The following is a 26062-nucleotide window of genomic DNA, read 5'->3' on the forward strand; positions in this document are numbered from 1 at the left end:
ATATCCCTTTAAATACAGATACATTATTAGATGTCATTGTGTCAGTCCAATAGCATCTATTCGTGTCTAGAGACAAAACAACTTTTTTCTTGTTAAGGAACATGAGACAGCTTACTGTACATCTAGCCTATTTGGTTGCTACTAAAACATTTCTTTAAAGACACTAGGGTATCAGCTTTTACAACATGTTTAGGTGGCTTGTTCCAGACCTCCATTCCTTTGTGCTAAAACTACCTGCTTATCTCAGTTCTAAATATACTTGTATATTTGTGTATTAATATACCTTTATTCTGTACTGTATAGTGAGGCTTCTGATCCAAAACTACTTCCTTCCAATCTGTTGCTGCACTGAAATTAAATGAGTGTACCTACTGGTGTGTGGACCCCTTTCCAAAGATGTCCAACTTTCTAATTGCAGGTGATGTGTAATATTTAACGAAAATGTGAATGCTCAAACTGAACACTCTTAAGGGTGAAAAAATGAAAAGAAAATTATTTTGGATAGGGGTAAATGGTAAATGGTGTAGTTTTACATTGGAACAATGACAGGGGAACAATTCATCTTCCATTGGAATTGAGTATCTGGTGCATGGAAGTAATTCTCCATCAGCAGCCTTGCTATACAGCAGAGAATACAGGTATAGAACAACAAGATTCAAGAATCAAGATTCAAGATTCAAGATTCAAGATTTCTTTATTTGCCATATACAACAAGTGTATTGGAATGCTTACTTGTTTGGCTGTACCAAATAACATTAGAGAAAAAAACAAAAAATAGGCACAAATGACAAACAGACATGGACAATAAATTTAGACAATAGATGTTATAATACAGCCAAGACAGGATACAGTGCAAACAGTGCCATACCTTAAAGTGCAGGTGCAAATATATGCAGGTGCTAATTTGAGCTGTTTAAGATGCAGACTGCTTGGGGGATGAAACTGTTTTTGAATCTATTCGGCAGTGTTCTTATACTGCGATACTTCTTATAACAAGGAGATCACTCCTTAACAAAAAGAATGCTCCCCTACACACACACCCTTCTCCATTCCTTACTTAAGAAAAGCATGTAACTTGTGACAGCGTGGCTGGGAGATACACTAGTCAAACAGCATGTCCTGTTGCTCACTGAGGGATATCTTTTTGAAAGGACTGGAAAACCAGGCTTTTTCCCTTATTACCTTGTACAACAGTCATTATTTGCTGTACTGTACAGTATATGATTGTTATTATACTATTATGATTAAAGTAAACATATTAGATGTGTGCTCTAGTTTTAATATTTGTGCTGTTCGTTATTTAAATGACATGTTTCAATACATTAAATGTAAAGAACATAATGAACTTTTTTTAAGTACTGCTCAGTCATGTAGTAAAACAGTGAAGTGCCTTCCAGGCCTGGTTACGTCAGCTTTAGCTTGACTTGCTTAAAAATGTGAGATAACATAACAGCCTGTGGTCATTGAGAGTATGAGTGGAATAATTCTGCTTTAAATCAAGTTTTTTAAAACTAATTTATTAGTAGTGTTATTTCTCTGGTGTATGTTATGTTAAAAGTATCTTTGGCTGTGAATCATTGAAATGGGTCTCGGAAGTCAAGCCAAGAACCTTTGTAATAGCAGCTACTTGTACATCTACTGTATGTCAGCCTTTAAAATGCAGAAGTCTTAATTAAAGATAATAAAGGTCACAGTTCTTTGTCCAGTCTCTTTCCTCATCATTTTAATATAACTTAAATGCAATAGATTTTAAAACGTCCTTTTTATTGCCTTATTTCAGCAAAAAGCTTTTGACAGTAAATTATTTTTTTTTCTATGCCATCATTGATCCACACTAACAAAGCCTGACTAGTTCAATTGACCAGTGTAGAAGAAAAAATTAACCGCATGCGGTTTGCTTGGACAGTAGTAACACGACTCTCTAAGGATAAAGCTATTAATCAAAATGGGTGGATATTCCTGTACTAAAGCCTACATTGCAGTACCACGTTTAAAAGCTTAAAAAAATGTGTGTGGCGCACGCTAAAGGCAAAACTACAGCAAGTGCTGATGGACAGCTCCCAGTGTATTCCGATATACAGTAACTATGTGAGACAACCAGCGATGTGTTTTGCGTTTGCAATGACAGATCGTTGAGGTTTGAGTCATCTTGGCGTTGTAATTTAACCAGTCATCAGCTGTGAATAAAGACTGGTGCAGACAATGCTAAAAGTACGCAGTAGCAAGACGTTTTACTTCCGTGTCAGTGCCTTACATGCCTTACATCTACAGTAGTATTTGCCACCGCTACATACGTATAAACTCACATCCACCTTGCAACTTTACGGTTGGGGCTTATTTTAAAAGAAGGCGTTTTTAATCGTTCACGACCATAAGCTTTTCATCCAGATTGAAATTCTTGGTTGGTAAATGAAGACACCTGCATGCTATGGGTATAATTGCATTAGTCGATTAAGGATTATTCGTTGAATTAAGTTTTTGTTGTTATTTTTATCATTCGTTACCATCCATGTGCTTGTAAACGGAGTCGTCTGCAAAATGAGGAAACGGTTTTCTGGACCGTGGGTATACATCTTTTAACCGTTGTCGTGCTTTGTTCCTGCTCACTGCAGCATCCTTTTCTGTTAACGACAGGTTTTGCGCTTCAAAGAACTGGGAAAATATTTTATTCTGCAACTGTTTTAGTGCTTGGAGCTGCTTTTTAGTTTAGCTAATTGGCCATGTTCTTGAACAATCGATAGACTGTTGCAAAGCGGTTGATGTATAGCAACTACGTTCTCCAGCTGGAGCCAGACTTCGGCGCAAACTGGTATTTTTCCCTCGAGTTGCGCTGCTCCAGAGGATCAGTGCATTGCAGTACTCCTTTGTAATCGCCAAGGTCGAACAGGAATACTGGATTCGCTGTCTTTATAAATCAAATTGCAGCTATTTGTGATTGGTTCTCAGCTGGCGGTAGCGGTGACCAGAGGAGCGTGTTTTATTTTTGGAGCTGATCAAATTTACCGCATTGCTTCTTTTTCATTTATGGTTAGCGTTTCCTGATCGGATTTGGATTTTCCGTCTGTTGACTCGCATTGGGATGGCTGAGCGTAGGAGAAACTGGAATAAAGAAGATGACTTGCCAGTTTACTTGGCCAGACCAGGTACCACTGCACAGACCCCGCGGCAAAAGTCATGGGGAATGTTTGCTTCTGTGGAGGGGGCCTACGAGAACAAGACCATAGATTTCGATTCTTACAGCGTAGGGAGGAAAGGGAACCGTACCCCGAGGAGTGGAAGCCGGGAGATGCTGGAAGGGGACAATTTCAGCGAGACAGCTAGTGATGTGAGCGAGGTCTCCGGCTCGATTATCAGTTCCCCCAGCGACAGGGACGATAAGACCCTGGGAGTGGAAATTAAATATCCAGCTGGCAAGGAGTTACTACAGGGACAGGAAAATGGAAAGGTAGGATACAAATCCATTACTCTAGGACTTAAAAGCATAAATCCTACTCATACTGTATACTGACCATGAAAGATTGCATGTACTGTGTTATCATAACTGTTTCTCACGTGTTCTTTAAAACCCCGCTCTTTATTTATAACCAACAGAAAACGTAATGATACGATTAATATAAAATTCATTCATATTTAATTTGTTGCTTTTTTTCAATACAACAAGAAACACTGTTTTAAAAAAGTTCGCATTTGAGCTATTACCTAGTATGGCTTTGGCATTTGTAAACCAAGACAGCTGTGGTTTATTTTTTAACTTCACCTTACTTCAGGCACAAACAAGGTTTTCGGTGTATTATCGCTGGTTCCATCCTTATTGCCGAAATGAAGCTGTTTGGTATTGATGCAGTACGGACGCATCGCTTAGCGTCTTCGTACGTTTTTTTCCTGACCCTGCTTGGATAGTTTGAAGCAATGTGAAGGTTTTGATATCACAAAATAATTGCTTCTTGCTGCTTAATCTAATTAAGAATTTTGGTCTGTGATATGGCTTCAAATTTTTTTAGAGAACTAGAAGCCATTATACCTACTTTATGAAGATACAGATGTCTTGGTTTTGTGTTAGAAAACTTTTTAATGCAGTAATTCACATTGATTAATTAGAAACTATAAAAAATGCATGGTAGAGTAGCTTCAATTGACTTTAACGTAAGATTGTGAGAATGCCTCAGTTTAACTTTTGAGACACAGTGTTGTAAAAGCGTACATACAGTATGTGCAATTAACTTAAAAGACTATTGAAGCAGACAAGGCGTTTCTTTGTCTACCAATTTGGTAGCACGTAGTATGGTGTGAAAAAATCTGCATGTATTCATTCATACAAAGGCCACAGCATGATACCAAGTGCATGGATTTCAAGAGTAGTATTTTGCTGTCTCGTTTTTTAATGGAAAAAAAATGTAAGATGCAATAAACAGAAGCCTAGGATTTTGATTCTTTAGATTATTATTTCGTTGGATGAATTCATTTTCACATACAGCTTGACAGCATGCACGTACAGTATACTGTACTTCCATACACTTTCGACACTAGTTTACTCTTATTTGTTAAAGGCCTTGTGTATTTTTTACGTGTTAATGACCTTTTAGATTACTAGAATAATTTAAAGCTTGTAGCACTGCAATATTAAGAACTGAAAAAAGCTGATGAGATTTTCTGTATTACAGTACTTTCCTCAATTAAATATCTGTGGCTACAATAATATATTGATCCCTTTTGGTGGAGTGAGCGTTTCGGTTTAAACGCAATCTTCAGTTACATTGCAGGCTACAGTATATGCTTAACAATGTTTTCAGAGGTACGTCAAATTCACAATACCAATCAGAGCAAGTCAGCTATTTACTCATACTTTGGTGGCAACAAGATAAAGGAAGTGTTCAATACTGCTATTTAAGTTAACCATGAAGGAAAAAGATACCTAAAATTCAAAATGAAGTCTTGATCTACTGAGGTATTTTAAACTGGGTTTAGAAGCTACAGTATTACCATTTTATAGTAGTACAGTAGCTGCCGTACTGTACTGTATGTCGACTGTCTCCTTTGCCCCTCGCAAACGTTCAGGTTTTATGATGCAGAGGGCGCTACAGCCCTTAGTTGGAGCTCTAGATACTGTAGCAACTCCCCGTAGGGAGATTCGTCCATCTATTATTTGCTACATAAAGGTGGCAGATTTACTGATCATAGTGAAAGTGGGTCTAAAAGGATCTGGTGATTTCTTTTAAAAAAATTCGATCGTTATCTTGAATATCCAGCAAGAATGTCTGTGTCCGGGTATCAAGGAAAGAAAAGTATCCCTCACATAACGGTAAGAAAATACTGTATTAGGCGTTGCTTCTCTAATGTATTTAATAACTACCGTGTCTTTATGTTGTACTGAGATGTAATCTCTGCTGGTGATAGTGAAAGCTTCGTAGGTGATATGACGCTACATAATGATGCGTTTTGGTGATGCCAGATGAAAATTGAGAACGGAAAACAAAATAATAGGAAAAAGGGGAGAAATGCATTAGACAGCTATGGCGGCTCGTTGAGGGCGAAGCTGGGAACTGACAAATGTGTACTGCCTTGACAGAAAATGGCAGGGAAAAAAATCGCAATTATTGGTTAAAATTGTTAAACACAATTCTGGAGTTGTGGTAAAAAGGTTGATCTATAAGATGTTTGCGTGCATATCATTCCGTTATTCGCCATCTGTCTATTATTATTGCTGTGCAAGAGCGATCTAAAAATGATAACTGGATTGGGGTTCTCAATGCAATTTCCAAATATTTAAAATGAAACAAAAACTGTGTCCTTCCACGACAAGTTGATGTAAATCAGTACAGTAGATGCGTCGTGTTTTGTTGCGTGGGTACCATTGCTATTTTAATGTATTTCGCCGAATAACACATTCCAGTTAGGAGATCAAACGCGCTGGATAATCGAGAATCAAAACAGACAAAAGATGGAAGGAGATCAGCCCATCTTCGAATCACTCGTTGTGTCCCAGAATAAAGTACTAAAAAAACATTTATGTTCCTGCACATTTGAAATGTGTGCAATGAGCAAAGGATAGTAAGGTGACAGTCATTCTTCCCATTGACAGGGATGGCTGTAGCAAAGACAACACCTTTGGCTTCTATTAATAGAACAATAGCTTGGTAATACAGTCAAGGTTTGTAGATTGAAATTGTATGAATGCTGGGCAGGAAATCACCTGGCAGGAACCAGTGTTGAAACTGTTCTCCATCAAGTATTTTAATGCATATTGATATATTATCCAAGTCTAGAATTATGGCTATTGCGAATAATCACAATTGCACGGGATATTACCGGGAATTCGAAAGTAAATGAGTAAAATGTGAATGTAAAACAACAAACATTCTGTTGATGATAGAATGTTTTAACTCTAAATGATTTACTTAATAACTTGATAATATTATTGATATGCATACCAATATGCACATTTTAATAAAAATTCAATCAACCATGTCAATTTCATTTTAATTATTGAATTATTCAGTGTACTGAAATAGGTTGTTTTTTTAAAGTTAATTTCATACATTATTGAAAATTCTGTACATAATAAAATTCTGTACAATAATGCAGGTTTTCCTGTAATGACCTATTTTCAAAACCTACAACGTTCTAGCTCCCAGTTGCGTTTCTGGAATGCCATCTGCATTATTTAAGTTATATGCTAGACTATGTTTTGATTGAAACATCAATGCTTACCCTTTCTTCTTCCCACAACATGCAAACGTTGTGCTGCATGTCCAATAGAATAGACAGCTCCTTTCAGAGCTTTTCAGGCACTACTGTAGGTACTAAAAGATGAATGACGGTAACCATGGAAACTGAAATTGCTCCAATCTGTTTGTAATGTGTAGGGACAGTTTGTGTTCATACTGTTATGTTGCAGTAGTATTTTACTTTTGGTATGCGCCAGTCAAAAGATTAAATAACCTTTTTTAAATAAATTTTTTTGCATTCAGTATCTCATGTGCCAGCCTTCCTCTCTTTAGTGGTCAGCCTAGTCTATTTTCTCATTTCATATACTGTATTACCGTTAGTTTTTCTAAAAGATGAAACAGATTCTTATTTCCATCTAGTTGAACAATTGGTCTTCATCATGCAAAAGCATTGTGCTTCTTAATTGGACCTCATAATGTAGGTCTGTTGATATTTGCCCCCCTCCCACAAGCAATAGTGTATATTAAGTTTATATTAACAGCTTATTGACATTTGGGTTTTTACTTTTGGTGTAAGAACTAATATGCGGATAGTTTTCATTCACAAGTGGCTTTACCTGTCATTGCCATTATGGCCGAATAAAAAACTTTATACTGTATATAGAATAAACTAACACTCATTAGTGTACTCCACAAGAGGAAGTACAGTAGGACTGTAGAAAATAGTTGCCAGAAGTTCAGCACTTCTTACATTAAGCATGATTAAACCCAATCAAATCTAGAAGGTGTTACAAATGTGTTATCCTTGAAGTTGCATGTAATTGTAGATAATGCAGAGCCCATTTCCCTCAAAAGCTCAAAATATGAATAATATTTATATTGTGCAAAAGAAGCCTGCAATTTTGTTTAATAAATGTTGTCCATTACAGTAACTCTTTTGTGGAAGTTACAAGTCTTAATGAAACTTACCTAGTTATATTTTAATCACCGTGGACAGAATTCTATTAGTTTACAGGAAATGTCAATCCATATATGACTTTTTTTAGGAAGATTTACTTTTAGGAAGACATCAGCAAATGTCTTTATCAATCCAGATGTGCACTTCAAGATGAACTGGTAACAGCCCCATTTCATATAAGCAATAATACGGTTCACTGAAATAGTATAAGCCATTAAGTTACAATCCACATCCCCACTTTTTTTCTAACATCAAAATGCACAGACCTTCAATTACAAGATTTCCTCCTTCTGTTGTACATAAAAAAACAATTTCTGTTTGTTGATATGGTGGAATACAGATGATAGACTGAAACAAACGACTGAGGTCATACTGAAATATTGGCGACGCCTTTATTATTGTTTTGGTTGTATGGACTCTCTGTCCAATCGCTCTCGAATCAAAGCTGTTGGTCTGAAGCTGAATTAAGAAATGTTTCCTAGGCCTTTTGTCTTAGTTCAGGAGCCATGTAAGTCCTTCCATTAAATCCCTAGCAGTCCTGATTAAGGGCAGCTTTGCTCTCTGTAACCCTCCTTCTCTCTAGCTCTTTTAATGTACACTCCATTAGGGATTTGTGAAATAAAGTGAAACACTTGAATTGCTTAAAAATTTATATACAGTAATAGAAATTATACAGAGTGCATTTGGGTGTTTCTTAGTATAATTGTTAAAATCCTACTGAGTACTGAGTTTTTGCATGCTAAGTAGAAACATGTAAGGATTTCTCAACAAGACATTCTTGGTAATATTGAAAACGCTCTCATATTTTCTTCTTGGCTAAGGTAATGAATCAGGAGTTCTGCTGAGTTTCTCTTTACCAGGGCAGTAGTCGGGCTAGAAAGGTAAAAAACCCTTAAACACATAACAGATTAAGGGGATTTCTACCTATTGTTATATTATTGTGGAGAGTAATTTCAAATAATTTGTAATATTAACTCACAGTAATACAGTATTTGCAATTCATGTAACATTACTGCGTGCGTTTTACTCTGGATTATATGGATGCCACAGAGGAGTCCTGACGGATGGTGTTATGACTGGCATTGTGCTATAGCACTAAAGGCAGTAGTTATCATGGTGTGTGAGTGACAAAAGGATTATAGCAATAATGGTCAATGGATTGAGTTTCTGTTCATAATAATGGAGTGTTTTTTATACTGTAGATTTTGTGTTAAATTTTAAAATGCAAGAGCCTCTCACAAAAGAATAGTTCTCATTGAGTAGGTTTTAATATATGCAAATCGGTGAATTAAAATGCACATTTTCACTATGACCCAAGGGATCTCATAGCCATATTATCACAGTGTGTGGGAAGTGGGGGTTTAAAGTTGAGAAACGTTGCATATAATATTTTTAAGGAACGACAGCTCTCTGAATTTGTCACACACATGACACAAAAATATCACTTAGTATGTAATGTCTATGCTTATGTCACGAATCGCACACGGGCATGAGGAACTGAAAGATCACCTGGCTCACCTCCCCTTCCATATGCCTACCCTTCAAGAGCTTTGTTTCTTTGGTCATGGAGATTGATGTCTGCCTTCAGCAAGGTAGGACCGAACACCTCCCGCTCCGCTCTGCCTCCAGCCTCTCCGGCTACACCATCCACTCCCTCCCCCTGCAGTCTTTCTCCAGAGGAGCGGAGCCACCGACTCTCTGAGGGGCGCTGCCTCTATTGTGGGGCTTCAGGTCATCTCAGAGCTTCCTGTCCGGTTCGACCCCCTGGCTCCACCCATCCCCCTGCTAAGGTCAGTATTCTCTCACTCAACTCTTCCCTGTCTGGGCTGTCCCTCCCTGCTTCTCTTTCCTGGGGCGGGTCTCAGGAATCTCTCCTGGCTTTCATTGACTCAGGTGCAGCAGGCAACTTTCTAGATTCCGGACTCGCCGCCTCTCTGAAGATTCCCCTGCTGCCTGTTTCCCCTCCCATCCGCATCCAGTCCATTGATGGCTCCTCCCTCTCTCCAGGATTGGTTGAATGGCAGATGATCCCTCTCTCCCTGCATATTGGAGCCACCCACCAGGAAGTTATTCAGTTCCTCCTTCTCCACTCTCAGTCACTCCCACTTATTCTTGGTTTCCCTTGGTTACAGCTACACAATCCCCACATTTCCTGGTCTGAGAGAGCCTGGAGCCTGAGGACCCCACTGCTTAACTCACTGCTGCCAGTTCCCCATGAAACCTCCTGTTGCTCAGATCTCTCACGTCACCTCCTCTGATATTCCCCCCTCTTATACCGACCTTCACATTGCTTTTAGTAAATGTAGGGCCCTCTCTCTTCCCCCTCATCGTCCTTACGATTGCGCTATCGATTTAGTTCCTGATGCTTTACCACCTAGAGAGCGTGTTTATCCCCTCTCATTGGATGAATCCAAGGCTTTGGAAACTTACATTCAGGACTCCCTGCAGTCTGGCTTCATCCATCCATCCTCCTCACCTGCCTGTGCTAGTTTTTTTTATTACTTAGAAGGATGGATCTCTACGACTGTGTGTTGATTATTGCGGTTTCAACGAAATCACCGTTGAGAATTGCTACCCTCTGCTGCTCATTCCTGCGGCATTGGAGTTCCTTCGGGGTGCAAAGATTTTTTTCCCAAACTCGAAATTCGTGGTGCATACAACCTTATCCGCATCCACGAGGGGGATGAATGGAAGATGGCTTTTATCACCACTCACGGCTATTTCAAATATCAGGTCATGTCCTTTGGTCTTGCGAACGCTCCGGCTGTCTTTCAGAAATATATGAATGACATTTTCCGGGATTTTATTCACCAGTATGCTCTCGTCTACTTGGATGATATTTTAATTTATTCCAGTAGCCCTCAGGAACATGTCACTCATGTTAGGGAGGTCCTAACCTGTCTTATTAAGAACAGTCTTTACGCCAAGCTGGAAAAATGCACTTTCCATGTTTCGGCTATTTAATTCCTGGGTTATGTCATCTCCCTTCTTGGTATTGGGATGGACCCCTCCAAGACAGCTGCCATAAGGGACTGGCCAACCCCCCGGAACTTTAAGCAGGTCCAGCGTTTTCTCTGATTTTCCAGTTTTTACAGCCATTTCATTCGGAACTTCAGCACGATCGCCGCTTCTATCTCTGCCCTCACGTGTAAGGGTCCTACTCTGGGCAAATGGACTGATGAGGCTGATCGTGCCTTTCTGCGCCTCTTCACCACGGCCCCTCTCCTTCGTCATCCGGACCCCTCGCTGCCCTTTGTCCTGGAAGTCGGGGCTGTCCTTTCCCAGCGCCACGGGGATCGCAGTACTCTCCACCCCTGTGCCTTCTTCTCCAGGTGTCTCTCCCCAGCGAAGGTTAACTACGATGTAGGAGATAGAGAGCTTCTTGCCATCAAGCTCGCCCTGGAAGAATGGAGGCATTGGCTGGAGGGAGACCAACATCTGTTCACCATCCTCACGGACCACAATAACCTGTCCTATATCCAGTCTGCTCGGCACCTAAATTCATGCCAGGCCAGGTGGTCTCTATTTTTCGCCCATTTTAGTTTTTTCAGCACCTATACCCCCGGTTCAAAGAATGTCAAAGCTGATTCCCTCTCCCGTCTCTATGACCCGCTGGAGCTCGAGCTCCACCCCGAACCCATCATCCCCTCTCACCGGATCATCGCTGCTGTCCACTCTAGCATTGAGCACCTCCTCCGAGATGCACTCAAGGACCGCCCCGTACCTCCCTCGTGCCCTTTAAACAAACTGTTTGTGACAGATCGGGTCCACTCCGACGTTCTCTTATTGGGACATGACTCTCACTTTGAGGGCCATCTTGGCATCAGACGTACTCTGGAACTAATTTCGGGGGACTTCTGGTGGCCCTCCCTCAGAGCAGACGTCTCGGATTACATTCAAGCTTGCCCTACCTGCACCCGGATCAAGACACCCCGTTACCAGAAGGCCGGTCCTCTACAACCCCTCCCGGTACACGGGGGCCATGGTCTCATATTTCCGTGGACTTTCTCATGGACCTTACCAGGAGCCAGTGCAACACCGTTATCATGGTCATCATCAACAGGTTCTCGAAAGCGGCCCATTTCGTTCCCTGCCCCTCCTTGCCCTCCACCCAGGAAATGGCCGATCTGTTTGTACAGCAGGTCTTTCGGCTCCATGGGATTCCAGAGGACATTGTTTCTGACAGAGGTCCACATTCCATGTCCCTCTTCTGGAAGGCCTTCTGCCGAGCTCTGGGCACTAAGGTCTCTCTCGCCTCTGCCTACCATCCCGAAGCCAACTGCCAGACCAAATGGCTGAACCGGGACCTTCTCACTTACCTGCAGGCTTACATCTGGGCCACCCAGGACTACTGAACCTCGTTACTCCCGTGGGCTGAATATGCTCACGACTCCCTTTACTCCTCCGCCACTGGCATGTCTCCCTTCCCTGGGTTATCAGCCTTCACTCCTCCGGAAGCCAATTTCCGATTCTGATCTTTCCTCAGTTCAACTATATATCTCTTAATAAGCCCTCAATAAGCTCTGGAAGACGGCCCGGCTCGCCCTCCTGAAGGCCTCTCACTGCTATAAAACCTTTGTAGATCGTCACAGAAGACCTTTTCCCAGACTTCGCAGAAGGCAATTTGTCAGGCTCTCCCCCCGGAACATCCCTCTCCGCCAGCCCTCTCGTAAGCTGGGTCCAGGTTTTTTCTCAGATTACTCTGGTTATTTACCGCCTGGCTCCCCCCCCACCATTTGGATCCACCCTTCTTTTCACGTTTCCCTTCTCAAGCCCTACCACAGGTCACCCCTTTCCAGGACGCAACCTCGCTCGCCCCCACCCCGCTCCATCGCTGGATCCACTACCCTTACGGTCAACAAGCTTCTTGACTGTTGTTAGCATAGGGGTCCTTGGCAATATCTGATCGACTGGCAGGGATATGGCCCTGAGGAGAGGTCCTGGGTTGCTGCAAGGGACATCCTGGATAAGACCCTTATCATGGACTTTCTTCACTCTCGCTCTCCTCCGCTACCTACAGCGTCCGGAGCCACCCCTGAAGGGGGAGCTACTGTCACGAATCGCACACTGGCATGTAAGTGCTACTACATTCCCACGAGCTCTTCTCTTCCTAAACGTCCACGCACCAATCTACTCAGCACTATTTAAACCCTCACTAGTCTTCCTTTCCTCGCTCACGATTGAGGTCTCCTCCCTGAGCTCATAATTCATACGTTCCCAACCCTACTTTGCTTGTTACTAGACACCCAGTATTTTGACTACGCTTCTCCTCAACTACGACTTCACCTCCTGATTTGGTACCTGTGAACTCTCGATACCTTCCTGGATTTTGACCCCAGCTCCTGTTCTCAACAATGTCTTTGTCTCCCGATTTGGTACCTTCGAACTCATGGAACCTTTCTGGATTTTGACCTCCTAGCCTAGTCCTTGACCACGCCTTCGCCTCCCTTCTCAACGCCAAACCGTCTATATCAGAAGTGCCTCGCATAGGGTCCCAATCCACCGAAGTCCGGTTCCCCGTGACAGCTTACTGTACATATAGGCCAATGTGGATTCTGAATTGAAGAGAATCAAACGACCAATATACTTTGTACTATATATGCTGATCTGGAATTCTGTCAATCTGCAAATTCAATTCTCAGTCTACAGTTTCTACAACAGCTGGAAAGAATTCTAGTTTACATTCATATATGATATATGAATGTGTGCTATTGAGCATGGATCATTGCCTGTACTTTGTATGTACTTTATATAAGTATATAAAATACTAACATATACATGAAACAAATTTCCAGTGCTGATGTCTTTGAAAAAGGTAAATGTAAATGTAAAATGCTTTTCAACCCTAAGAGAGTCTGACATTCATAATTGTGATTTGTGATCATATTAATGAATCAAATTCCATACTCTTTTTGGTTACAAAATTTTATATTAAAAACCTTTTTTATATTCATTCTATATAGACTCAAATAGAAAAGGAAACAGTGGAATGTAATGTACTGTAGGCTGTTATGTTTATTAAACCCAAAACGTTATAATGCAAAATTGCATTATATTTATATCTACTTCATATACTGATATTCTACAAGTATGTTCTATTCGAATGAACATTGAAGATATTAAACAAAGGATTGTCTGGGTCAGACAATGGCATTAAACTCCACAAAGAGAACAAAAATCGTTCTGAATTCGACTTCAAAGTGCTGTGCGTCTGTAATGGGAGCCGATACTGGGTCCCTTGAAGCATTGATCAGGACCCTGTGCAGACGGTATAATCTGGAATTAAGTGGAAAAGGACAACGGTGTGGAGACGACAAGGATCAAGGCAGGTTGACAAACAGGGGAGCATGACGACAGTGAACTGGTGCTCGGGGGGGTGTGGTCAAGACAGACAAGTCCAAGGAGTCCAGGGGGAAATCCGGGGCGAAGTCCAAGGTCCAGAACCGGATGATCCATCCAAGACGAAAACAAGACAAAGTTAAAAACCGGAGCAGGCTCCGATACAGGGACGGTGAATAAAAACAGGATGATGAGGCCAGGCGCTCCGAGCCCCAGACTCAGATGGTCAGGACGCCGTGATGAAGCCTATGCCGTCAGGTCACTCCTGGAACCGCTGGTAGGCGGGCTTCCGGGCGTCCATCTCCCAGTGCTGAGTCCAGAATGGTGAGACCGCCTGGCTTAAATAAGGAGGGGCAGGTGAACGTAATCAGCAAAATCAGAAAGTGCTGGAGCGCCCTTAAGAGGAAGCATTACAATCGTGACAGCTGCCTTTGAGCTCCCAACATCAGAGGGTGACTGCATGGCTGAAAATATACATCATCTGTTATAATAAGTATCCTACCAGTGCTAAGAGAGGATAAATTCTTCTGGGTGTTTTATTGGCAGATCATAAAACTTAAACCATAAATACAAGGGGTAACACTAAGCTAGAAGAAGCTACTTATGAAAAAGACTTAGATTTTTCTATTGACACAGCAATTCCAGACAACATGGGAAGCATTTAAAAAACAAGCACAGTGTAAGGATACTGGTAAAGTTGTAAGAGCAGAATTCAAACAAAGGGGTGTTATGATAAAATTTTATAATGCATTAGTAAGGCCTTATTTACAGTGCTGTGTACAATTTTGGACCATGTTACAGAAAAGAATGCTGAATTAATCCAGAGAACAGCAGCCAGATGCATTGTGGGACTTAAAAAAATGCCCTACACTGACAGGCTGAAAGTACTAAACCTTTAATCTCGAACAGAGAGGAATACAAGGGGACCTGATATGAGTACAAAGAAAGTGAATTTATTCAATAAACAAACAGCAAAACACGAACTAGAAGAAACAAGTGGCAACTGCATGGAAGTGCATTTAAAACTGAGAACACGTAGCACTGGATGTGATTATGGTCCATCAATGGGCACACACATACCCACACATTGGGCCAATTTACAGTTGCTAATTAACCTGGGAGAGCACATGGATGTGGAGGAGGACCAAGAGTTGTTGGGCAGTGCCATGTCACCCATCTTTCCAATACACATCATTATAGAAATATACTTGTCACACATATTGTCACGATTATAGTCCCCCCTCCTTAAGGGTGCTCCAGCCCTTTCACTAAAGACTTCATTCTCTGCACCTGTTTCCCATTCCCTGCCCACCTTAAAAGCCAGGCGCTGACGCTCTTCCGGGCTCTGCATCTGATTTCCATATCGTGCGAGTCCGGGACCAGGAAGCGCCTGGTCCCGTTAAGGTTTTAACCTCGGTTCCCGTTCCTGTTCCCCGTCCGCCGGTTCCGACCCGGCCTTCGTGGTTTTTAATTCTTGTTCTGATGGATCTCCTGGTTTTGGACTTACTCGTGTGTTTTGGATTTTCCCTAAGGATTACTCTTGGATTGTTCGCCTCGGCCACACCTCCCCCGTGCACCAGTGCACCTTGGACACGCCCCCCTGTCTTCAGCCCCGTTTTCCTGCATGACGTTTCCCTAGTGTTTCCCCACTTCGTCGGACTGTGTCGTCCGCATAGGGTCCGGAAAGAACTGTTCGTTACACATATTTCCTGTATCTAAAGATAAATTTCTGCAGCACATGTAGCCATGGAAACAGAAGCTTAACTGTCACTTAGTTTTAGCCTGTGGAATCTTATAATATTAATGATGACAAGCTCAAATAACATGGAGGATATAAATAGAGGCTGTATTTAATTGAATCTTTAATTTTGTACAGATTGTGTTTTTAATTTTCCTGTCTAATTGTTTATACTGTATATGTCTCTGTAATTAGTTTTGACTGCTTGTTCAGGAGGCTAATGAAACTAGATAAAGGGATCAACTTGTCTGATATAGGTTTTAATGTACAGTATATACATTGTGTTTAATAATTGTGCTGTATTTACTACTTAATTTGTAATGCTTTTCGTCTAATAGAAGTTTAATAGTGAAAAATAAAGCAAGCAAGTCTCATTAAGATGGCAAATAAGAGAAATGAAAGCGGTTAAGAAGATTATCGTCTGGAAGATGAACATCAAACATGATGAAATATGCAACTGTTTCAAAATAGATCTGTTTCATTTTCACACAGCTGTGGTTTAGAACAATCAGAACTGTTTAAGACTATCTCAGTCCAGAATGTGAGGAAATGTTTAGCATTCATGAGAATTTCTTAGTAAATTTAATATTGAAGAACTCTGTTGCAGCACTGAATGGCATCATCATGTGAAATACTGTAAATATCTCCTAATGCTAAGGGTGTGCTGTCAGGGAGATCCTGCAGGGCAGACTTTGTTGACTCCGCTCATTCCACAAGGTCAACACAAACTTGAGTTTGCTGCCTCCAGCATCACAATTGAGATAAAGTGGTGACTGTGTGGACAGCCTGCCAAAGAATACTTTCCTACTTTCTGTCACGATATTAGTTCCCCCTCCTTAAGGGTGCTCCAGCCCTTTTCCTTAAGACTTTATTCTCTGCACCTGTTCCCTATTCCCAGCCCACCTAATCTCGGTTCCCGTTCCTGTTCCCTGTCCGCCGGTTCCGACCCGGCCTTTGGTTTTAATTCCCTTGTTTTGATGGATCTCCTGGTTTTGGACTTACTCATGTGTTTTTGGATACTCTAAGGACTTCTCTTTTGGATTGTTCGCCTCGGCCACGCCTCCCCCGTGCACCAGCGCACCTTGGACACGTCCCCCTGTCTTCTGCCCCGTATTCCTGCATGACGTTTCCCCAGTGTTTCCCCACTTCGTCGGATTGTGTCGTCCGCATAGGGTCCGGAAAGAACTGTCCGTTACACTTTCCTTTCCATATCTTGTAGAACAAGTGGATTGATGAAGTCTTGCCTTCATATAGAAAATTTATTCATTATTTGTTACTCTTCAGTAGTCAAGGTACAGTAGTATTTAGAAAACCAACACTAATGTGTTTTTTTTTCTTTAGTGGAAGAAACTCCTTCCACTAATTGCTGTGGTTTAATTAATTGAACACAGTTGTTTGCTAAAAGTACAGTAGCAAATTTTAAATTTGTTTTTGGAATTTAGTAAGAACAATTTACAGTGTCTTTAGATTCAGGGAATAAAAGTAATTAAGCACACCATCATTATCCAAGGGCTAGAACACTCTAAACCTTTTGGTTCAAACTTGGATTATTAAAAAAAAATAGAATAAATGTATTGATTTTAGAGTCATGTGTTCTTTACCTCCCTCAATTGCAGTTGGCAAATGTCCCACTACAGTTCCGTTTCCTATGCACAAGAGAGATGAAGACTGTAGATATGTCTTGCAAAATGTGTACTTTTCATACTGTCAGCAAAGTGCAGCTCTGTCCCATAACTGTGCAAGCTCACACACGCCAAGTCAAAGCCACCCAAACTGGTCATATTTTTCTCATTAAACCGAGAATTTCCATTTTAAAATCCAATTGGAAGGCACTTAAACAGCATTCAGCATATCATAAACAAGATGCTTTTCATCTTCAATGTGTGGTGATAAACTGGTAAAGGCACAATATATAGGAAGATCTGTGCAAATATCCTGGTGGGCAAAGCATGATCTACAGTATAAGTATTGGTTGACATTTCTAGGCAGGGCAAACCATACTCTGCTGCAGCAGTAAAAGGATATAGTGTGTCCCTTAATGTAATGCATAACCATTACTTTAACAGAGCATACAAATGGAACTGACATGTACTCAGTTCTTTGGGGCTTCTTGTAGCAGGAGCATTGGAATGTGAATCAATGGGGATTTGTTACTTTCACTGCTTAGCCAGAAAATAATATTTCTTGACAAATGCATAGTGTTTGGAGAGCACTTGCATATCGCTGCCTCTGAGCTCTGAAAACAGAACATAATAGCAGACAGATATACTTTGGCTCTTATGCAGGAAGCAGGATTTCTGTAGTCAATGACCATTTACTGTACACTCATCTCTCGTTAAACGAGTGCTTTATTTTCAAGTATTTGCTAAAAATGAGCAATATATACCTACAGTATTTCTGTTATACAGTACTAGTTAACTTCCCCTGCTAATATGAGCTCTAAGCATCGTTGTTCCATTTTTATTTTTCACTCCTCTAGACTTTTGTCTAAAGTAACAGAAATTGTAGAAAAATTATATTAGTTATGGTACAGAATCCATCATTTCTAACCATAACGTTGATTCACAAATTGTAATATGTTATACAAATAAATGCTTTATTTCTATTTACTGTATGTGCACTATGAATACACAGTACTGATATCACCAGACACCTTGCTGCTTTGTTTTACTTTTACAGTTAAAGTATGGGTTTTATTCTGTGTTTGGCTGCACAATATTTATTACCTAACATAATTTAATATTTTTTATTATTTCTCCACATAAGTATTGGTAAATTCTATTTGTTGTAACGTACTTTGTAATTAATGGTATCAAACTATTCAAATAGATTTCTATCTATCCTCTTAAGATCACTTTGAATGCGTTGAAACCTTTTACAAGTATTGTAATGGGAATTTTGTGTTGCTTTTAGAAGTTTTTGCCTATTTGCAATTCATCATGTATAATGAGTGATGATTGTAATTTAATTTGTTTTTTTTTTCTGGCATTTTAAGCCCAATATATTACTAAATTCAGTCTTCACCATATGGAAGTGATAAGCAGGAATAGTTAGAGATACAGTATTAGCATAGATTTACCACATCACCTTTTGTATAACATGTACTGTATTAATGTGGCCTTTCCACTGTAGCAAGACTGAGTAATATCTCATTAGAGGTATTAGAGCTCCAATGAATTGAAAACGATCTTAGGTATACCATATTTATTAAATTGTCTTTAAAGTCTTAAATGGTATTTTTCTGCTTTAATACAGTCACAGAAGAGTTTTCTAAATTAACACAAGCAACATTTGGAACAGCTGCAGCAATTACTCTGCTGTCTCGTGCACATCTCACAAACCACTGGATTTGATAATGAGAAGTATGCGATGAAGATGTCAGCTTAAAATTAGTACATTTTATGTAAGGAGGGAGTAACAGCAGCAATTAAAGTGCCAACCTCAAAGATCTTGTTAAGAAAGCGATCTGGGTTGCATGAACTAGGTTGCTAGCTGGATATAGGCATTCCTGAAGTAATTAAGAGATTAGAGAACAAGGCCAAGACTTGTGATTAAACGAAATAGATGTTATCAACAGGGAAATATCTTCATGATTTTAAAATCGTTTTTTAACTTTTTTAAACTAAAACGTTTGAAGCTGAGATATAAGAGTATCTAAATCTTCTTCATGCCAGCCTTCCCTGAAAGAGTCTTTATGCTATGACAAGAAAACCGCACAGAACTCCTGTACCTGCTCTCCTTTGTTCAGTACAGCTAAAATGTTAAACAGGTTTGGATATTAAGTGGAATTTAAAACAATATTTCAGGAGAAGGTTAAGCTCTAATCTATCTCCTTTCCTCCTACCTACGTATAAATCTTGTTTCTAGCCTACTTGCTTTGTATTTCATTTCACATTCATTGAAATGCTCTGTGGCTCCTTTTTTGATCACCTGCTTGAAACCAAAGAATTCCGGTGCTTCAACAAAGTAAAACATAAATTATTCTACCTGCTTTGCTTCTGCTGACACATAAACATTATCCACTTTGATCTTCAAATTTGGTCAAGTTATGTCTTTTTTATTCCTCTATGGCTTCACAAACACAAACTTTCATTCAAAATACATGACCCTGGGTCTCACAACATACTTCTGAGTCTGGTGATGATGTCAGCCATCCCACACATTTCAGCCTGCTGCAAGGATCCACAAGTTCTAACCTAATTTCTATTCTCACTTCTGTCTGCCATTCTACCTCTATCCTGACATCTATTTCTGGCTCAGTCCTGTCACCTTCTATGCATTCTGTTTTCTTTTACCAGTGTAGCATCCTCTGACGAGGCACCAGTAAATGTAGGGGTTTGTGCTTAACTGGGACAATTATTAATTGTAGCAGCAAGTCACAAAAATGATTCTTCTGATGGCTATTAGAATCAACCTTGTGGGATAACTCAAACAACGCACACATATGAGTACTAATACACGAAAATACATTTATTAATACATAAAATGTGCATATAAACATAACAGATCTTATCGTGAGGGTTAGCAGAATACAAAAGGTATATATTCAGTCACGAAGAGTTACAAATACCAAGAGTGACATACGTTCAGTATGTCATTCATTTAGACTGTTTCGTAAATTAGCTTGGTTACAAGTTCTACACTAGATACTCAAAACAAGTACATCACTCATAGGAATTAAATTGATATCAACTGGTGTTGAGGTAACAATTGAATTCTCAAGCTGTAATGCAGAAAGTTGAATACTCATCCAATCTGTGTGGATTCAGATCTCCTGCAGGCACAAAGAAGCAGTGGCAGGCTTGCTGCTGTCCAATCGGTGCTCTCTGGCTCTGTGCCAGGCAGTCCTGCTGCGGCTGGAGAGAAATTCCTGTGATGCGCTGCTGATGCTCTCTGAAGACCAGCTAGTTAGTGTTGGCTGAAACTAGCAAAGTTTGGGCACAGGAGAAAAGTGACTGTGGGTACCAGCAGGTCAGGAAGAAGATCGATTCGTTCCTGATGATGCGCTAGTTCTGAATACTGATCAGCTGTCCACAGTTCCGACCTGTTCACGAGGCTTGCTGCTGGGCTAACCTCGGGTGGATCCTTGGTTACACGCTGGCAACCTCCGTTCTGGACTCTTAGAACAAAGGAAAGTTCTGCACTTGGACACACTGGCCGTTACGTGGTGGTCCGGGCTGAGTCTGAGGATGTTCAGGAGGAGCCCTGAGGCTGAATGTCCAGGAGGCGCACTGCGAGAATGTCCTGCGCTTGGGAACTGTTCTGCAGGCACTCTGTGTTGCCTGTTTTACCTGGAGGAAATACAGGTCGTTCGTTGGTTGAAAGTTTCATGGGCATCAGAGACCCACGTGGGATTAATCTGCCCTACCAGTTCCTGATTATCTGATGATGAGTAACCATGCACTCTGACCTTAGAGTTGTAAACCAACTTTGAATAAGACTCCCTTGGAATCTCCCAGACATTAAGGCGCCAGAGATTCCATTTATTAAGGTTGTTGGAGAATCTCAGCAGTGGGGAGCTGTTCCTTATCAGGACACTCTATCAGCTAGAAAAACACCTTAATTGTGAACCAAATGGAATGGCCTCTCTGTATCAAGCACCACTGAGATGAAAGAGAGAGGGACTAGCAAGGGAGCAGAAAACTTAATTCCTGTATTTTAATAAGCCTTGCTGCTACACCAGGTACAGACTTCACCAATTTCTGTGTGCTCAAAGGACATCAAACTGTGCTCCTACCAGCTCAGCAAGCCACTGAACTCCAGCCTGAAAAACCCAACTTTTTCCACTGGTCTTCTTGCAGTTCTTCCATGGGTCGGTTTCTTTTGTCTATCTAGCCACAATATTTTGCTTTAAGCTCTACTGTCAGCTTAATCCATGACAGTCTGACCACTACATCCCTGTAAGGGACATCTTGCTCTCTAGAGTCTATGTGCTGTCCTCCTTCTCCCCCAGTGTTTCCTGATGACATCTTCCCCTCCATGGAGCTCCACCACAACTGCACCCAGGCCCTCCCTTTTCCCTCTCACCCTCTAGCACAGGGGTGTCAAACTCATTTTTAGGGGGGCCACACATGCAGAGATAAATACTGATTAGAGTTTTATTATAACTTTTTCCACATATGCAAGTGAATGTAGCCTATACAAAAAAAAATATTTCTTCAGAATTCCTCTATTTAAGAATGTGGTTGAGCATTTCATAAAAGAAAATGTATTCAAGATAAAAATAAGATCAAACATTTTAGGTCTTTTTTTGCAGTGTAATTGTATTGCACAAAATGAATTGAAATAAATACATGAAGTGAAATAAATAAAAACAAACACAAATAAGGACAGGTCTACCTGAGCTCTCTTCTTTGATGCTATAAAGTCTAAACCGGGCATAAAATCCTGAACGGCAGCGAACAGCAAGTGAATATGCAATAAATTCGGTTGCTTTCTCTGAAAAGCTACTCTAGTAGCCATCGTATTTCTAGTAAGACTGATGTTTGCAAAAGCAGACCTTGTCTCTGGACACATTACTTCACTGACTTTTAATGGGCACGGCTTTAGAAAATCACCCTCATAGAATGGTCTCCCTGATTTAGCTATTTCTTCAATAAAACGATAAAACTTACCTTCACCACAGTTATGTATTACTAGCAAAATGATTTGTATAACTATTATTACTAGCGTTTTTTCTACTACTAGATTCACAGTGATATCTGTGTAAACGTAGCCAATCTAGTTGTACTCCAGAGGGGAGGGGAGGACATTAATACTCAGTTGTTGCGTGATGCAATTGGAGCCAAGGGGTCATGGGAATTGGAGTTCCTGCTGTCTCGGGACTCATACAATAGACCGGGAAATGTCTTACAAAGGCCGGATTAAAACAGATGGTGGGCTGAATGCGGCCCGCGGGCCGTGAGTTTGACACATATGCTCTAGCCCATTCTTTCTCTCTGTCCTCTCTATCAGTCTCCACTGGATCTTCTCCCATGCTCCCCATTTCTTTTTTCTTTCCACCTTCTCTTTTAGTATGGCACCATACTGTTGTTTACACTGTTATTGTTATTGTATTTCTGTCTATTGTCCTGTCTGCTGTTCTATGTATATATATACTGCACCTGAGAGACTAATGAGAAACACTTTTCACTATACTATGCACCCATTTAAGTACTGTATAATGACAAATAAAGTTTAATTGAATTCATAACCAGGTTTCATAACCCAAGGTTCTGGATACCAGCTTCCCTTTAGTGGCTTCTCTGTGTGGCTCCAGCTCTGCACCCCCTGCTTTTGGCTTGGACTGTTACCCACCTGCACCAATGGAGTCATCCAGCACCCATCTGACCTCTTGACCACCTTGATCATGCTTCAGCGGAGTCCACAGGAGCTTAATGGCTTGTGATGTCTGCTTTTCCTGTCCTTTTCTATTCCACCCCTTGTCACTCTAGATTTAGCCCTCTCAGTATAGCCACCACTTGTATTTTCTTTGAACGTTTCTCACCATTGATTTATCAGAGTAGATGTTCTTGTTACCATAGAGAAATCTTTTCCTCTCATTCTCTAGGGATCTTTCTAGATTCATAACTTTGAGCTGCCTCCTTTTCACAAATCAAGCCTTGCTGCACTAAGACAATTTTCACTGCTTCCATCCACTCTCCCTGATATCCATTGCATGTTCTTATTGATCTTCAGCCACTTAAACTGCACTATGCACATGCTGTAGGTTCACAGAGTACCCTGTCATTTCTTAATTTCTCAACCTTACTTCCGTGACATTTCTGTTTCATCATGTTCACCTAGACACCAACAGAGTAGTGAAGCGGTATCACTTGCTATAGTTTGGTCTCTGTCTCCAAAAGGCCTTCAGCTTTTCAACAATATTGTACCATTCTTAGTCTTCGGGGATGACTAATGAATCCTCTCAGATTCCTTTGCACTGTTTTGCAAACAGTGCCCTTTCATCCTCTCTACTGTTCATTGGGGCTCCACTCGAGCCAAAATCTATTCTAATCCACTCAGTTTTATATCTGTTGTATACATCGTAAATCTAATAGAAATAAAAAATAACGTGTTGAGAACCTTTCCAGACATCTTACCTGGGTTACTTTCTGTAACCGATTCTTAATTTCTGCTTTTCAAAACACTAGCTCAAATGGCCCTCCAATCCTAGTTCTACCCATTATCAGAAGTCATATTCCAGAGCATGACATCCAAATGTTCCACTTATTCATACTTGAAAGCTGACTCTCTTTCAAACTCCCCTATTCCTCATACTGTACCAATTATCCTCCCAGCCACACCATCAGAACTAATAGTCATTGACAAAATTGACAGCATTTTACCACTATTTCCTACACCACCTACACAAATTGAACTGGCTTCACAACCTATGGATTGTCACAACATCCTTCGCTCATTGAAGAATCACAGTCACAATTAAATTGCTTGTGTGCCAGTTTTCTACAGTTGCTGAGCTTCCATCAAATCCAAGCAGTGTTACAGGATTTTAGGGAATCCAGGTGCAAGGGGGAACACTAGCAAACAAGTCCAAGGCAGTCCAACAGAGAAAGTGGGGCACAGTCCATAATCCAAAGCTAGGAGGTCCATCCAAGACGAAGACAAGAATAAAAACAAGGAACGGGGACATGGAACCAGGAACTAGGAAGTTAAAAATAGAGTGATGGGGCCAGGCGCTCCGAGCTCCTAATAGCTGCTTAGGACGCCGATTGGAAGCCTGTGCCCTCAAGCTGCAGACATGGGGCGACTTGATGCTAGGCGGGCCTCGGGGCGTCCGTCTTCCAATGCAGAGCGCCGAGGTTCCGGAGCACCAGTTTTAAATAAAAAAACGGAACAAGGGGGCAGGTGAACGTGATAATGAACTTGGCAATAAAGGGTCGGAGCGCCGTCTAGAGGAGGGATGACGATCGTGACATAGTGCTGGGCCCTGGGTTCAATTCCAGACCTGGGGTGGTATTTATTTGAAGTTTTCCCTGTGTTCACATGGCTTTCCTCTGGCACCTCCAGTTTTTTCCCACTGTCCAAGAACAAACTGGTTCTAAGAAAACTGGACCTACTTTAGGCACGAGTGTATGCGTGTCTGTGTTTGTTGCCCTGAGATGGACTGGTGTTGTTGGTGTACCCTGCCTTGCACCCATTGCTTGCCGAGATCCCCCGTGACCCTGAAGGGGAAGAAACAGTTAGAAGATGGATGGACAGATATTCTACCATCTATTAAAAAGTGAAGGGTGTTTTAATTTAAGGTTAAGTGAGCTGTTTTTCCATTCTCCTTATATAATTATCTTGCTTCTTTTAAAATATGCTATTGATACAGTATGTCATATGAAATAATAATACATTCCCAGAGTTGCATACAATGTTTGATTTGAAAAGAAAAGACTGCATAAAGCTGTGTTGCGTGATTAGGTTTGTATTTGCCTTACACTTTTTCATGAAACGTTCACTGCATTGATAGAAAACAGTTGATTTGTTTCAGATGTGCTTGGCAAACACATTTAAATAATTAATCCATTACATTTGGAAGCTGTTATAGATTCAAGAGCAGTTACTGCAGTAGTACATCTATTTCTAATTTTTTCCTAGAAAATCCCTTGAAGTTTCAGAAATATTTTTACTTGTTACTTTTACTCATTTTTACTGAAAATGATTTAATTTCTGCCTACACTATTACTGTATATACAGTACTACACGAGTATAACACCATTGTTATACACATATTGTCTATTGTTTTTGTCTCAGATTATGCATATTGTAGTTCTTCTTCTTCTATATCTGATAATGAATAGTTCAGATTATCAATAGTTCTTATATTCTAAGGGTGGTGCTCTCAGGATCTGGACACTTACTGTAGCAATTTTAGATGGATTTCCAATCTGCCCTTGGATCCCATTGTAGCCTTGTATTGGATCACACTGGAGTCTTTCAATTCTAAACATAGTGGAGTGATTGTTACTCAGATTCTCCATGGTACGTGGATGGCTTTGGGCCAGCTCCACTTATACTTGTACAGTATTTCTTGATCTGAGCGGCTTTTTGTGACAGGTGATAATCACATTCTTAAGCATCTAGGAGCTTTACTTGGTATTATCAGTACAGTACTTCTCTTTGTTAGATTTAGATAATACTTTTCTAAAGGGTCTAATTCATTAGCTACCTTATATGTTATACCTAAGTTTCTGTTTTGTTTCTGTTACTCTTTTATTTACAATTGGTTGTTATCTTTGACCAAAAAATTCATATGTAAATAGTGACTGAAATGAATTTGTAATCGTATTTGATGTGAGTTTTGTAATCACATTTTGTAGGACTGACCGCAAATTACTACATTTTTAACTGTTGATGTTTGTATTTAAGTTACTT

General features: G+C 40.6%; 1 protein-coding gene across 3 annotated transcripts in view; it reads left to right on the top strand.

Annotated features, from left to right (window-relative positions):
* The first annotated feature begins 2244 nt into the window (after positions 1–2244).
* The window catches only part of LOC102695974 (dihydropyrimidinase-related protein 1), a 57665-nt gene continuing 33847 nt past the window's right edge, over positions 2245–26062 (top strand). For 2 of the 3 annotated variants that reach the window (XM_015344870.2, XM_006629603.3), the window contains exon 1: positions 2245–3445. In XM_015344870.2, coding sequence (XP_015200356.2) covers positions 3080–3445 — 366 coding nt within the window. In that variant the 5' untranslated portion in view covers positions 2245–3079. Of the gene's footprint in view, positions 3446–5085; positions 5300–26062 lie in introns of those variants that run through there. The other variant, XM_015344871.2, reaches the window with a different exon arrangement.

Source organism: Lepisosteus oculatus, chromosome 1, assembly GCF_040954835.1.
Source record: "Lepisosteus oculatus isolate fLepOcu1 chromosome 1, fLepOcu1.hap2, whole genome shotgun sequence".
Classification (NCBI taxonomy): domain Eukaryota; kingdom Metazoa; phylum Chordata; class Actinopteri; order Semionotiformes; family Lepisosteidae; genus Lepisosteus; species Lepisosteus oculatus.